At 36.4% G+C, this 16431-nt stretch overlaps 1 protein-coding gene and 1 pseudogene across 4 annotated transcripts in view; one reads left to right on the plus strand and one right to left on the minus strand.

Moving 5' to 3' along the window:
- Positions 1–16431, minus strand: part of CAMSAP1 (calmodulin regulated spectrin associated protein 1) — an 86986-nt gene that overhangs the window by 41378 nt on the left and 29177 nt on the right. For 3 of the 4 annotated variants that reach the window (XM_074210674.1, XM_074210675.1, XM_074210673.1), the window contains exons 3-5: positions 2342–2604; positions 1209–1370; positions 653–733 (exon numbers count right to left, since the gene is read on the minus strand). In XM_074210674.1, coding sequence (XP_074066775.1) covers positions 653–733; positions 1209–1370; positions 2342–2604 — 506 coding nt within the window. Of the gene's footprint in view, positions 1–652; positions 734–1208; positions 1371–2077; positions 2198–2341; positions 2605–16431 lie in introns of those variants that run through there. The other variant, XM_074210676.1, reaches the window with a different exon arrangement.
- Positions 7183–8084, plus strand: LOC141505136 (large ribosomal subunit protein uL15m pseudogene; annotated as a pseudogene).

Consider the following 16431-nt stretch of genomic DNA (forward strand, 5'->3'; position numbering starts at 1 on the left):
TCACAGAGTAGGATACTACGGAACAACAAATTTCTAATTTCATTCTACCTTTCTTATTTTTTTACTACTCCATGTTCTAGTGAAACTCTCTGTATCTCCTACTCTATTGACGCCATTTCCATTCATTTGCTCCCACTGTCCCCTACATATGTACAGAGTGTACTTTCTCCCTCAATAAGCTGTTGTCCCTCCTGATCCTGTTGCCATGTACCTCGAAGTTCCCCTTCCCCATTCAGCTAGTACATCCTCCATAAAGCTTGCAAGATACCCATACACTCAAACTTCCCCCCCACAAGATTATCTGCATCCTCTAATTTATCATAATAATCTACTTGACCTACCCTTTGCATTTATTCCAATCTTCCTTTTATCAGTTACATACAAATAAAAATCTTTACCCCAAAGGTTGCAAGTTCTCCAAGCCAGAATTTATATCATATATACCTTTTTACCTATAGTTTATTACACATAATAGACCCTTAATTCTTTACTGCATTTACTTGAATTCAGCAATTTCACCAGTTTATTTTTAGTGAACTAAGGCAAAAGGTAGACTACTATTACAAGATGAAAGTTTTTGTTTGGGGCTGTTGTACTTGATAATAATTCTAAACTAATAAGTTTTCAGAAGTTAAATATAGATTTTTATTACCTTTTGGTGAGCAGGGCTCTCTAATAGCTGCTGCTTTAATTTTACCTCTTTCTCTGTTATCTCCCTCATTTTCAAGTTCACCTAAAATAGTGAAAGGAAAAAATACATAATTTAAACTTTCTTCTGATGCTATAATCATTATCTTGTTTACCTATCCATATATCTAGAACTTAACATTTCATTTATTCTTAACAGATAGCTCTTAAAATCATGTGCTATTATTAAATAATTTTACACATAGTCATAAGACTATTTGGATCTAGAACATTATAACCATAATAGTGACAATTTCTCTTTGAAATTGAGAAGTAGTTTTTTTTCCCCTCCTTTCTTTAACAAAGTGAAACTGTTAATGCTACTAATTCTAAGGTCTATGTAATTAGAGGTCAGGTTATGAGGAGAAAGGTATATTTCTCACTCTACAAGTAAGGACAGTTCAAGTTCTCTAGCAGAATATTTTAAAGACATTTTATTTACTTTGATTAACAACAGATCCACAATTCACTCAGGATATTTTAAGAACCAAGAGACACTAATACAGCTTCAAAGAACTGACCTTATTAATCCAGAAAACCATTGCATCCTCCAGATCATATGGAAGCTCTTTTGAGGCACTGAATGTAGAAAAGCGTTTGACACTGGCAACTACTTTTTCAATGCTGATCATTTCTATAGTGTAGGCCGTCATTAAAGCATCAATCATAGCCATATGTGAACTCTAAGGAATGGATATGTAAAGTAGGTAGTCACAATTTCATTCAAAACACAAATCTCTTAGTGTTCCCAATCTAGTTCTTTCTCAAAATCCTAATTGTGACAAAGAATTTGACTCTTTTCTACTTACAAATTCTATTTTCATATTTCTCCTATTCAATTTTTATTTGAAAAATTTAGGCCAAAGGCTTATTTCATTGGGAGATATATTATGCTAATCATTTTTAAATAATTCCATGAATATTTACAAAATACCAGTGACCAAAAATAATCATCCATAAAATCTGTGTACAAGAAAATCATCAATATAGTAGATATAAAATAAGAATTCCTGTGTAACCTATATCCTAGTCTAGTACTATCACATAAATCATACGATTGCTTTTGCTGAATATAAAGGGAAAGTAACCCTGGATTAGTATAATCATTTGTTTTAGAACAAAAACGCATCCATTTGACAAAGACATAACATTTCTAAGATGTTTGATTCAAAAATACATGATTTAATTGCATTAAATCATATCATTCTTGCACTTGCTTTTATACAGCATCCACAATGATAAAAATGTCTTAAAACAAGTCACTGCCTTTTTTCCATTATGTGAAAATGAAAACAAATTTTAAGAAATTTTAAACTTACTAAAAAAACCTTTTTTGTGCAAATTCAAAATTTTAATATCTTATTTAATACTTATATAATGTTTACATTACATTTCACTTGAATTTTGAAAGTTGCTGATGAGCTGCTGACTTAACTAAATTACTTTTTATTCACTTAGTCAAAATATGCAGAGGCAGTTGCACAACGCAGGTATGCGATGTAAAAGTCAATCCTGTTTCAAGAGATCAAAATATTAAAGAGAAAAATTCAGTGCATTTCAATTCAGATCACCAGAGCCCAAGGGAATACTATCCCCTAAAAAACACAACAAACAGCCTAAGTTCAGAAAGTGTTTTAAATTCACTAGTACTCACCATTTTTATAGGTGCACAACTGAGGTCAGATTCAGTCACCGGTGTGTCATCACTCTCTATTACATAAATTCCTTTTCGAGACAAAGCCTGAACAACAGACTGATGTCCTTTTAATGCTGCTACCTGGTCACCTTTCAAAATGAGGCTACAGACCCGACAATATAACTCACTGGACAGCAAAAGCTTGATGACAGGTGGTTTAATATGTTCTTGCTCATACTGATCTATGTAAAACGGATCTTTTAGATCTTCTGGGATATTATCTGAAACAAAGAAAATAATAAAGGTAATTAAATTTATACAAAAAAGCAAATAAGTAAAATCTCATGGATCTGCTCATCTAAAAGAAATGATATAAGGGTTAAGTATCAGTTTAAATGACTTTAATGAATCATGGAATTACAGCTAAATGACTAACAGTATAAAATATAATTGAGTTTTTAAATGATTTTCATAAGATTTCAGCATTATATAATAGACTATTTTCTAAGAAAAATACCATTGTTAATAAAATTAATACTTATTTTCACTAATGCTTTAAAAATATTTTACTAAATAAATATTTTCCTAACACTTATTAAACATTATAACTGAAAAAAGCAGAAAATGGACCAACAAGATAGTGAAAAGTAAATGGCTCTCAGCATACGTTAGTATCACATAACTGAGGCCCACTATGGCTAATCAGACCAATATAAGCTCAGGAGTTCTATCACAGGTCAGGCTTAAGTAGTTCATGTGAATATTTACATATCTCACATTCTTTTGAGTTACTTTAATTCTGTATAAGGCCTTTCTTTGATCCAGGTATGTCATGCTGGTACGTCCTAAGGCAGTGTCTCCCATAGCACTTAATCAATTCCAAAGTTCTTCAGAGAAACCTTAGGAGTGTCCTTGTATCACTTCTATTGCCTACCATGTGAGCACTTGCCTGTATGAGCTCTCCATAAAATAGTCTTTTAAGCTATTCATTTGGCATTTGAACAATGTGGTCAGTCCACTAGAGTTGCACTCTCTGCAGTGGAGTTTGAATGCTTGGCAGTTTAGTTTGAGAAAGGACATTAGTGTCCAAGGTGATCTTCAGAATATTCCCAAGATAATTTAAATGAAAGCAATTCAGTTTCCTGGCATGATGCTGCTAAACTGTACATTTTCACAGGCATAAAGCAATGAGGTCAGCACACAACTATGTAGACATTCAGAAACCTTTTTCTCGGGGGCAGAGCCAAGATGGAGACAAGGAGGGATCGAGTCTTAGGCGCTCTGTAATAAAACTCATAAGCTAAGGACTCTAACTAAACTTTCGAGAGACAGAACCCACAAAGGAACCCAGTGAGGCAGTTGTTCTACTCAAGGTAACCTGGAAAAGAGCAGAAAGGCTCTGCTCCCTGGGATCAGAGGGGTGGCCCGCCAGAACGAAAGAACTTCAGCCTCCCAGAGGCAGCCCCAGGGAGCTGGGAACCACGGCTCACAGAAGCAGGGGAGCCTCCTGAGCTGTACCCCGAGGAGCACTGGGCACAAAGTGGGGGAACAGAGGGGGACCTCTGCCAGAGCAAGCATGTGGAGCCCAACCCTCAGGTCCTTCAGCACCCCAGATCCGGAAACAGAAGCAGGCAGAGCGGGTAAGCAGGAGCCTCCAGGGCATGAGCCCACTGAGCTGAGGGAGGGGAGTGAAGAGAGAGACTGCCGAGCTCTGTCCTCTGCCCCCTGGAACAGGACTCTGGGGCTCTGACCACATTCAGCTCCTGATCGCAGTCTAGGCCCCCCGCACAGAACAACAGGCCCCCCCCTGACCTCAGCCCTGTGGCAGAGGGGGGCGCTTAGGGTCATTCACAGACCAGGAGGGAGGACAGAGCCTCACACACTGAGACCCTTGTGGGAGTGTCCCAAAAGCTCAGAAAGCGTCCCAAAAGCTCAGGAAGCACCCCAAAACCAGGGCGAGGCTGGGAAAATGAGCAAGCAGAGAAACAAGAGGAAGACCATTGAGAAATATTTTGCAAATGAGCCCAAAAAGGATCAAAATACTCAGTCTGAAGATGAGGAAGCACAAGCTCCTGCATCTAAAGACTCCAAGAAAAACAGAAATTGGGCTCAGGCTATGACAGAGCTCAAAAAAGACTTTGAAAATCAAATGAGGGAGTTGGAAGAAAAACTGGGAAAAGAAAGGAGAGAGATGCAGGAAAAACATGAAAATGAAGTCAGCAGCTTAGTCAAGGAAATCCAAAAAAATGCTGAAGAAAATAGCATGCTAAAAACCAGCTTAGGTCAAATGGATAAAACAGTTCAAAAAGTTATTGAAGAGAAGAATGCTTTAAAAAGCAAGATTGGCCAGATGGAAAAAGAGATGAGAAAACTCTCTGAGGAGAACAAATCCTTCAGACAAAGAATAGAATTCAGGGAGATTGATGAATTTACCAGAAATCAGAAATAAATACTTCAAAACCAAAAAAATGAAAAGTTAGAAGAAAATGTGAAATATCTCATTGAAAAAACAACTGATATGGAAAACAGACTTAGGAAAGATAATTTAAAAATTATCGGAATACCTGAAAGTCATGATCAGGAAAAGAGCCTTGACATCATTTTCAAAGAATTACTATAGGAAAATTGCCCTGATATTCTAGAAGCAGAGGGCAAAATAGAAATGGAGAGAATCCACCAATCCCCCCCACCGCGAAAGAGATCCCAAAAAAACAACCCCTAGGAATATTATAGCCAAGTTCCAGAACTCTCAAGTCAAAGAGAAAATATTACAAGCAGCCAGAAGGACACAGTTCAAATATCGTGGAGCTGCAGTCAGGATCACACAGGACTTAGCAGCAGCTACATTGGAAGCTTGTAGGGCTTGGAATAAAATATACTGGAAGGCAAAAGAGCTTAGAATGCAGCCAAGAATGAACTATCCAGCAAGGCTGAATGTCCTCTTCCAGGGAAAAAGATGAACTTTCAATAAACCAGGGGAATTTCAAATGTTCCTTTTGGAATGGCCAGAGCTGAACAGAAGGTTTGATCTTCAGATACAGGATTCAGGTGAAGCATAGAGATTGGAGGAGAGGGGGAAAATATGAGGGGCTTAATGATGATGAACTGCATGTATTCCTGCATAGAAAAATGACACTGATAATACTCATATGAACCTTCTCAGTTAATAGAGCAGGTAGAGGGAGCTTTTATAGTTGAAGCACAGGAGAAAGCTGAATTTGAAGATAAAATATGGTGTAAAAATGGAGTCAATAGAAAAAAAGGGAAATGTAATGGGAGAAAGAAAAAGGAGAGGGGGAATAGGCCAAGATATTTCATATAATAACATTTTTTTTATTACAATGAGCTATTGCAATGATATTTGGAAGGGGGGGTAGGCAAGGGGAAATGAGGGAACCTTTGCTCTCATCAGAGGTGGCTAGGAGAGGAAACAGCATATATACTCAATGGGGTATAGGCATCTGGAATAAGAAGGAGGGGGGAGCAGGGGGAAGGGGTGGGGATGTGAATAAAGGAGGAGAGGATGGACCATGGGGGGAGAGTGGTCAGATATAACACATTTTCTTTTTTACTTCTTGCAAGGGCCTGGGAATTAGATGGCCTCTCTGGGACCATAGGGCCAGGTGGATGCTGGGCCTAAGGGGTGGTATGGGGGCTCAGGGCTTCTTGGCCCCAGGACCAGGGATCTGTCTGCTGCGCCACTCAGCCACCCTACAGCAGAGTCAGAGTGAAAGGAGAGAGAAAATATAGTACATGGTAGTGGAGAAATAAGAAAGGAGGGAGTTGCAATCAGCAATGACAACAATGGAAAAATATGGAAGTAACTTTTGCAATGGACTTACCATAAAGAATGTGATCCACCCGTGACAGAGTTATTGGTGTTGGAACAAAGACTGAAGAACATTTTTTGTTATTATTATTTGGGGGAGTTTGCAGGGCATATGGGGCTGGATGTCCTGCCTGGGGCCACATAGCAGGGTGATCTTTGGGTGTCTGAGGCCGGATTTGGACCCGGGTGCTCTTGGCTCAAGGGCCAATGCTCTGTCTGCCACTCAGCCAGCCCTACTATTATTGCTATTTTATTTTATTGGGTCCTTTTTTTTCTTCTTTTTGATTTTTGAAGAGCAGTGGGGATCGGGTGGCTTGCATGTCACACGGCTGGGTGACTGTTGGGTTTACGAGGCTGGATGTGGGCTCAGGTGCTCGTGGCTCCAGGGCTGGTGCTTAGTCCATTGCGCCACCTCGCCATACCTACAATTGTTACTATTATTAATTTTAATTTTTTTCTCTCCCCTTTACTTTTTTCGCCCAAGCAAGTCTATATTCATGGGGGAAGGGGTATTTTGTTTACTCATAAACAAGAATATTTTATTAATGTAAAAAAACATTTGTACAAAATGAGAATAAATTAGTTAATAGTAAAAAAAAAAAAGAGAAACCTTTTTCTCCGTCACTTTCCTTCAGAACCTGCCAAACCCTGACTAAATCTGGCAATGTGTGGATCAATCTCATTATCAATGGATATATCCTTAGAAAGTATACTCAATGATGGATCTGATGGCACCATGCCTTGGTGGAGCACCTGAGTTTTCTTGTTGTTGTTAGGCCAAAATTTGCATAAGCAGCAGAGAATCGATTCATAATCTGATAATTTCTTAGCTTGAGATTATATTGATGTACAAATATCTGAACTGAAAAATCACACACCAACTCTCCCTCCACTTTAGTCTTGGTTTGTAGCCTTTTCAAGTTAAATTTACCATCAGTGCAGTAGTTGACCTTGAGGCTTAATCATCCTCATTGAAGGTGTCTAGCAACACTGCTGAAAACATCATGTTAAAAAAGCATGAGAGGCTGCCATGGCGGGCCCGGCGTGCGGTGGCGGCAGAGCCAAGGCCCTGGACCTTCTGCGCTCCTTGCCGCGGGTCAGCCTGGCCAACCTGAAGCCCAACCCTGGCTCCAAGAAACCGGAAAGGCAAAGACAGGGTCGGAGAAGAGGTATAAAATGTGGCAGAGGACATAAAGGAGAAAGGCAGAGAGGAACCAGGCCCCGATTAGGGTTTGAGGGAGGTCAAACTCCATTTTATCTTCGAATCCCAAAGTATGGATTTAATGACGGTCATAGCTTTAGACGTCAGTACCATCCTTTGAGTCTCAATAAACTACAGTACCTGATCGATTTAGGACGAGTAGATCCTACCCAACCTATTGATTTAACCCAGCTTGTGAATAGAAGAGGGGTGACAATTCAGCCACTTAAAAGGGATTATGATGTACAGCTAGTGGAGGAGGGTGCTGACACCTTTAAAGCTAAAATTAATACTGAAGTACAGATGGCTTCAGAGCTAGCTATAGCTGCAATTGAAAGAAACGGTGGTGTAATTACTACAGCATTTTATGATCCAAGAAACCTGGAGATTCTTTGCAAACCTGTTCCATTTTTTCTTCGTGGACAACCTATTCCCAAGTGAATGCTTCCACCTGAAGAATTGGTGCCGTACTATACTGATGCTAAGAACCATGGCTACCTGGCAGATCCAGCCCAGTTTCCTGAAGCAAGACTTGAATTGGCCAAGAAATATGGTTACATTTTACCAGATATCACTAAGGATGAACTCTTCAAAATGCTGAGTACTCAAAAGGATCCAAGGCAGATTTTCTTTGGTCTTGCTCCAGGTTGGGTGGTAAATATGGCTGAAAAGAAAATCCTGAAGCCCACTGATGAAGACCTCCTTAAATACTATAGCTCATAAATTCTAAACTCAGGGGGGAAAATAGTCTCAGGAACACTGGGAAGCCTATTTTTTTTTTTAGATTTTTACTAGACAGTGGGGTTGGGTGGCTTGCCCAAGGCCACACAGCTGGGTAATTGTTGATTGTCTGAGGCAGAATTTGAACTCGGCTACTCCTGACTCCAGAGCAGGTGCTCTATCCACTGCTCCACCTAGCCACCCATCTTTTTTTTTAAGTAAAATCAAAATAAAATGTCTGAGAAACTGTAAGGAAAAAAAAGCATGAGAGCAAAGCAAACAAGACTTGCTTCTTTCCACTGGTTACTGGGAAAGCACAAGAGAACCATTCATTATCCAGATCCAGGCAAGTGTGGCATCATGAAATTGATGTGCAATTAATATTATTTAAGTAACCAAAGAATTTCTGGGTCTTGCAATCTACCCCAACCACTGACTCTTAGAATTCTCAAGCCTTTCCAACTTCCCTGTAGCTGAACTTCCTTTGATGTGTTCTCTGCCAGGTAAAGTGTTGAGTTCCCCTGGAAAGGGACAGTCTCAGTTTTTATGTTTGTAATCACAGCACTTAGCACACTGCACATAACTTGGTACAAAGTATGAGTTTAACAAAAAATATATAGAAATTAGAATTGCATCAAGACTAGGTGGTGACACAGTGGATAGAATGACATGATGTTTGTGCCTGGCCTGAAATAGAGAGGAGTCATATATCTGATTTCTAATTTTGGTTACCAAATCTGATCGGATCAGATCAGAGCAGAGCAGAGCAGAGCAGAGCACCAGCCCTGAAGTCAGGAGGACCTGAGTTCAACTCCAACCTCAGACACTAACTGTATGACCTTGGAAAGTCACGTAACCCTGATTACCTTGATCCAGGGCCATCTCCAGTCATCCTGATTCATATCTAGCCACTGGACCAGAATGGTTCTGGAAGAGAAAGTGAGGCTGATACCTTAGCATAGCAACCCCTCACCCAAATCTGATTCATGTGCATGTCTTGGCATCACTTCCCTGATGTCTTCCTCAGGAATGAAGGACAAACATCATTGGATACTTACTAGCTGTGTAAACCTGGGCAAGTCACATTTGTAAAATGAAGTGGAGAAGGAAATGGGAAATCACTCCAATATCTTTGCCAAGAAAAACCCAAAAGGGATCACAAACAATAGCTGAAATGACTGAAATAATTGAATGACAACAAAAAGTGAATGAAAATGAGCTCCACTCAATGTAAAACTCTGTAAAAATAAGAGTAGAATAAGAGTAGAGATCTGTAGTCCCACTCAACCCTAAACAATTTCAATAGTCAAAGGTTATGCATTCAGTGGGAACAACATAATAGGTATATACTTTTAGGGGTACAGTGGCCTCTATTCCTTTTAGAGATCTACTTTACAATCTCTTTTAACAAGAGAGAATTAAAACTGAAAAATCAAATAGGAAAGGGAAGAAGAAAGGGAGAAACTCCATCAGGGCAAAGATTGAAGTCATTCAAAGAACTTTCTCAAAGACAATCCAGTTCACTTTTCTACTACTACTCAATTTTGGCCCTAGCTCATTGTGCATTTGCAATGTTTGACAAAATATGTTAGACAAACTCTACAAGTTGCCCATCCAGTCACTTATCATACTATGAATAATATTCCATAGGCATTCTTCACCTATTCAAGATTTACATGGGTGATTATTTAGACCATGTTCTTAAATGTTATAGATCTCACTGAAACAACTCTGTGAAGTCCTAGGGCTTGATAGAATCATTACAATGTCTTATCTACAAATAGGAATTTTCCTCACTAAAGTTAAAATCTTAAACAATTCCTTCTTTGCCTATTTTCCAAGACTGATTTTTTTCTGTACTACTTCGCATTTAGCAAAATTATTTCTATATATTTTATTACACCTTACTTTTGTTGAAATATCATTATTATGTTAAATGACATTTTTTTAGTGTTTATAGATGGGGTTATATCACAAGTTGACATCACTTTTCTGGTCCATTTGTGATGTAAAAATTATTTTTCAAAGGGAGGGAAGGGGAAAGGCAATAGAACAAGCAAATTGATCTCAAAAGTGGTATTAATACTTGAAGTGATCGCAACCCCAAGAGCCTATAGAGACAAAACTTTTATCTATCTTCAAAATAGGTCTGAATTTTTATAGGACTAAGGTTCAATTCTGACTACCTATGCAGATAATACTTTCATGAAAAAAAAAGATGTGGATTTAATACTGACAAGTCATTAATAACATTAAAGAATAAAGTAGTGTACAGATTATCATATAAATATAAAGTTCCAAAACAGCTGAAATCTTTTAAAAATCAATGATGTTAATTGTGATGTAGCACTTAAAGATTATGAAATGCTCTCCTCATAATTTGTTTTATCACTCCTCCTATTTTATAAATAAGGAAATTGGAGTTAAAATAGTTGATTTTCCCTATCATCACATAGATAATAAATGTCCAAAGTAGAAAATGAAAAAGGATCATACAAAAATATTTATAGCAGCATTTTTAGTTGTGACAAAGAATTAGAAACTCAGATAATGCACATCAATTGGGGTTGAGTAAGTTATATGAATAAAATGGAACACTTTTGAGCTGTAAGAAATGATGAAGAGGATAGTTTCATAAAAACCTGAAAAGAAGTATTACTATCAACTAACGCAAAATAGAGAATAAAAGGACTAAGATCATTTTTTCAGTAACACTAATATTGCAAAAATAATCAACTTTGAAAGACTTAGTAAATAACTGATCAGCACAATTACCAACCACAGTTCTAAAGACTCAAGATGAAACATTCTGTTCTTATTTATATAGAGAACCAGTAAACAAATTAGAGCATAACCTCTTATTTTTTGGAGGCTAATGTGGAAACTTGAACTGCAAGAGTGTACATATTTTCAAAGGATTTTCTTTCTTGCTTTCTCAACAGGTGGGGGAGGGGCAAAAAGAAGATAAATCAACTGAAAATAAAACTAAATTTTGAAAAATAAACAAAACTCAAGTGGTTTTTCAAATCCAGAACTTCTAAAATCCAGCATTTCATTCACTGTCAGGCTAATGAAAATAGTAACGCACTTGATTTCCAAGGGATTTCTAATGAAAATATAAAGACTACCCCTTAATATTCAAAGTTATTCCTCATTTAAGTCAAAGCAATTTTTTCAATTTAAGCTAGTTTCTTTTTTCCTCAATTGAGTTGAAAAGTTGAGGGCAGCTAAGTGGTGCAGTGAATGAGCAGCTAGGTGGTGCAGTAAATAGAGCACCAGCCCTAGAGTCAGGAGTACAGGAGTTCAAATATACAACTTCAGACACTTAATAATATTGCCCAGCTGTGTGACCTTGGGCAAATCACTTTAACCCCACTGTCTTAAATAAATAAGTAAAAAAAAAATTTTAATTTGATTTAAAAAAATCATCTTTTGAAAAATAACCAAAGAAGTGAATCTGGAAAGTTTGAAAATAGTTTCATTCTTCATCTTTTGAACAGGCAAAATAACCCTAATTCTGATTTCTTTACATATCCCCAACATCAAGGACTTCTAATTTCATTTGTGAAGGAATTCACTTCACCATCACAGATCATAATTTACTCATATCTTTGTTATTGTTCAGTCGTCGCAATTGTGTCTTAACTCTAGATTTCATTTTGGGTTTTCTCAGCAAAGATACTGAAATGGTGCCATTTCCTCCTTCAGTTCATTTTATAAAAGAGGGAACTGAGGGAAACAGGGTTAAGTGACTTGACCAGCAACTTAGCAGTCATAAAAGAACTGCCTAAAATTTGAAAGAAATGATTTGGCCCATGGTTACATTGTAAAAAGCTGGCTATGAACAAAGGTGAATGCCCACAGCACTCTTTCCACTATATCATGCAACCTTATTTATTTAAACCTTAGACTATTTCCTTAGCCTATGAGGCATTATTTTCTAAGCTTTGAAACATTAGCATAATTTAACTCTAGTTCTCCACAAATGCCCAAATACATTAAAACCTCAATATGTAGCTAATTCAACCTGCATAAATTAAAAGACAAAAACAAAAAATCTCTACAGTGTATTATAGCAAGTAGCAAGGAACTGATTATAGATTTTAACCTCTAGTGAGAAAAAACTTACTAAATTTCAAAGCAGTACATTATACTTTTGGATAACTATATAATGGAAATGTTTTTCCTTACATCAAAAGTAAATCTGCCTTTCTGGAACATCTTTTCATTCACTGTTCCTGTGTACATCAGTCACCAGGAGATAAGCAGAACCATACAACATCTAAAAAACTTCATGAAGATAGTTACTATGGGGCAGCTAGGTGGTGCAGTAGATAGAGAACCGGCTGTGGAGTCAGGAGTACCTGAGTTCAAATCCAGCCTCAGACACTTAATAATTACCTAGCTGTGTGGCCTTGGGCAAGCCACTTAACCCCATTGCCTAGCAAAAACCTAAAAAAAAAAAAAAACGATAGTCACTATGTCCTCATCTCAAGTGCTACTGGTCTTTAAGCTAAAAATCAACAATTTCTTTAACTAATCCCTGCATGTCCTAACAACACACCATCTTTCTTAATCAAAAGAAACCAAGACAGTACTATGGATATATACTGACAATCCACAGAGTACAATAGCATTAACACGTACCTAATTCTGAAAAAAAACAACCATTTTTCTTAATGTAACCTAAAATCACAAAATATTTTTGACTGCCATATCACACCATTGGCTCATATTAAGTTTATTATAATCCACAAAAAATACCAGATGATTTTGAGACAATACTAATCAACCAAAAATCTCCTATCAACTAAAGTGTAAACTTTTACATTTATCACCATTAAGTTAAATCTTAAATTAGAATTGACTTGTTGAGTCTGTTGAGATCTTTTTAAGTCTGTCATCTAAAATGATGGGTGGTTATCATGGAGGAAAAAAGCTAACTTTGGGGATAGTAAAAATTTAGATTGAAGTCCTGCCTCTGAAATGTATTGGTTTTACTTCTTAGTGTTTTGGGCAACTCCTTTAAACTTTTAACTTTCACTTTGTAGAGGAAACTTCTTCATCTGGGGGGAAAAATCATAGGTTTAAAGCTCTATTTCTATTCAACCAATGTATTAGCTACTTATTCCTTCTAACTTTGTTATCTGCTAATAAATACAGCACATGCAAGGATCTAATTAATTTAATTGTCAAAACCTAAAAGAACTATTGATCAAAAAATTGATCCCTTGGATGGTTTTATGAAACTACAAAAGATGCCACTATAATTATTTTGTTAAGAGTTATGAGCTTTCAGGGGCGGCTAGGTGGCACACAGTGGATAGAGCACAGGCCCTGGAGTCAGGAGTACCTGAGTTCAAATCCAGCCTCAGACACTTAATAATTACCTAGCTGTGTGGCCTTGGGCAAGCCACTTAACCCCATTTGCCTTGCAAAAAACTAAAAAAAATTTTTTTTAAAAAGACTTATGAGTTTTCATTCTGACATTAACCGCCTCCCCCCTAAGTATATACTTAAATATTTTTCTAACAGTTTTAAATTCTCAGAATGTTCAAACTAATTCAATTTCACTAAAAGTGCATTAATGTGTTTATCTCCCACTGAACCTCCAGTATTTACTATCTGCCAAATGGTGAATGTTAAAAGTGATACTTGAGAAAAGTGATACTTTTATCAATGATTTGAGCCATTTTTTAACATGGCTATTAATAATCATTCTTCTTTGAAAGACTGTTCATATCCTATGTATTTTGATTGTCAGGCTTTTCATATAAATATCTAATTCAGACATTTTTCTTCTGATAGTTTATTCCTAGCATAACTGATTTTATTTGTGCAATATATTCAATATGCTCAAAAGGATCTAAGATCTATTTAATAATGTCAAATGCAGATCCCAAACTATTCCTGAAAGCTCAATTTGTATGATTCTTTTTCATGTTCACCACAAGGTCATTATACGCTGGAGAATTTTCTCAAATTCTTCTGAAATCACAAGGGAAACACTGGAGCACTTTGGATGTCCATGTGTCATTTCTATACATCATCATAGGACCAACTCATCATCTCTTCCTATCATAATCATTTGATGAAATATTTTATTCCTATTTTTGAAATTCTTTATTGGCTACATGCTACAGCCTGCTCACACATCAAGTATTATTCTACTGCCTTCTGAGTTTTTTAAATTTTAATCCTTCAGAATCTGTTACATTCCATGTCTCTATCATAATGCAATACCAAAAAAAAAAGTTTGAAAAAGTAGGGTTTCTACTTTGATGGGAAGCTTGGGATTATTAAAAAAGAGCTCTGCAATTTCTGGAAGGCCATCTAGTCTGCTCTTCTCCTGTTTAACTCTGATAATTCATTGCAGTTTTGAAATATCTGGTACAGATAGGCATTTTGATGAATAAGCATATTTTTGTTCACTTAAAAACCTTTATAATTTTATGTAAATTGAACCTCAATTTTATTTATTGGGGGGGTAATACCATTTCTCCCCTGTATAGTTCTTAATTTTCCTCCTTAACCATAATGTGAAGAGACTTTTCAATTTCCTGTTTTTATGGTTTTAATTGAAACTGATCATGACATGTGAAAAAGATGTTGGTCTACACCTTTTTTTCAATCTACTTTCCAATTTCCTTAGTTTTTGTTGAGGAGATAGCTATTTTCCCAGTAGTTTCTGTTCTTGAATTTATTGAATACTAGGCACATATGTCTATGTTCAATGTCTTCTAGGTCTTGCTTATCTATTTTTTTCCACCGATCATTTTTTAAATCAGAACCAATTTTTTATTAATACTTCATAATACAATTTTGAATCTTTAATTCATTTTTCATATTTCCTCTGAAATCCTTAACACATTCCCACTAATTTTGTTAATACTTAGTCTAGTTCTATAAAGCTTATCTTCATTTATTGCTGACAGTGCAGAATCATGAGTATTAATGCTGACAGTGCAGAATCATGAGTATTAACTATCTCTAGGTTTCTGTTTCTATTACATAAGTCCTCAATGAGGGTAGGTACTATCATTCTTTTTTGCTCATATTATATCTCCAAAGCTTAGCAGTATCTGGAACTCAGTAAACATTTATAATAAATAGTTGATCTGGGACATCTTACACTCTTTCACACACATGTAACTGTACTTCTAATGCCAACAGGTCCAGATCAGTTATTCAAGAAACTGGTTTCTAGACCTTAATCAGCTTAAAATGACCATTTATAAAATAATTCCTAAAAATTCAAGCAGGTAGCAGCTACAATTTTTTCTGATCCTCAAAAAAACATCAGTGATGGTATTGTAGAAAAGTAATTCAAATGTTAAAAATATGGGGAGAAAGTCACTCGACTTTAGACCTCCATTCTGAAATGAACTACTCAAGTTTTATGAAAGAATAAAAACATCTAATCCACTATGTCTACATAGTCCCAAAACAATGCTTCACAACCACAGACACCTTGACCTTGGACATGTAATTGGAATGAAAGCTCTCAGATTTTGAGGGATTTAAAAATCATGAGCCTAGATAAATTCCCCTAACCATTCCAATTCCTTTAGAGTAAATGAGTGATGTATGTGGTAACTTAGCTTCCACACTAGGGATAGGAAAATTAAGTCCATGAATTTAGATAAACAGGAGATTTAGCAAAGAATATTCTTTACAGACCATTTTAAGTAGGCCACTTCAAGTCTACAAATCTACACTCATATAATAGCTAGCATTTATAAAGCATTTTACAAATATTAATCCATATTATCCTAATGATCTTATTATTCCCATTTTATAGATGAGGAAACTGAAGCAGAGGTTAAGTGACTTGCCTATTGTAACTGTGTCAGAGACTCTGGTCTTCATGACTCCAATAAAGTCCAGAGCTCTCTTCTTTGTTTATCGAGTTGTCTTAGTAATGATACTGGGGCAGTTCTGTATATGAAGGTATAGAAACTTCACTTTTTTTTTCTTTACACAGGAAATTTCACATAAATCTTGCATTATGGATGGTGACTGGTAGACAGCAAGATGTCAACAGATAGTCCAACTTCTAGATCTCTTGGGATCTATGAGAATAGTAAAGATTGAGAGAATGGGACAGGAATATTTCTCACTTGGTTTCTTAAGAACAGTGATGTGGAAAGGTCTTATCTATGCCAAATGCTGTGATCTATTTGAACCCAGAAGAATATTTTCTATTTGAAATCATAATTAGGAAAAGAGGGATCTCAGCTGGTTTGGGAGAAATGGGGTATAAAACTAAAAGAAATAATTATCATAGTTTACTAGCCAAATATAATACAGATCTTAATCTTCCCAGGAATTTCAGGTAAGCTTACAAAAATGACTTTG

The sequence above is a fragment of the Macrotis lagotis genome, chromosome 1, assembly GCF_037893015.1.
Source record: "Macrotis lagotis isolate mMagLag1 chromosome 1, bilby.v1.9.chrom.fasta, whole genome shotgun sequence".
NCBI classification, from domain to species: domain Eukaryota; kingdom Metazoa; phylum Chordata; class Mammalia; order Peramelemorphia; family Peramelidae; genus Macrotis; species Macrotis lagotis.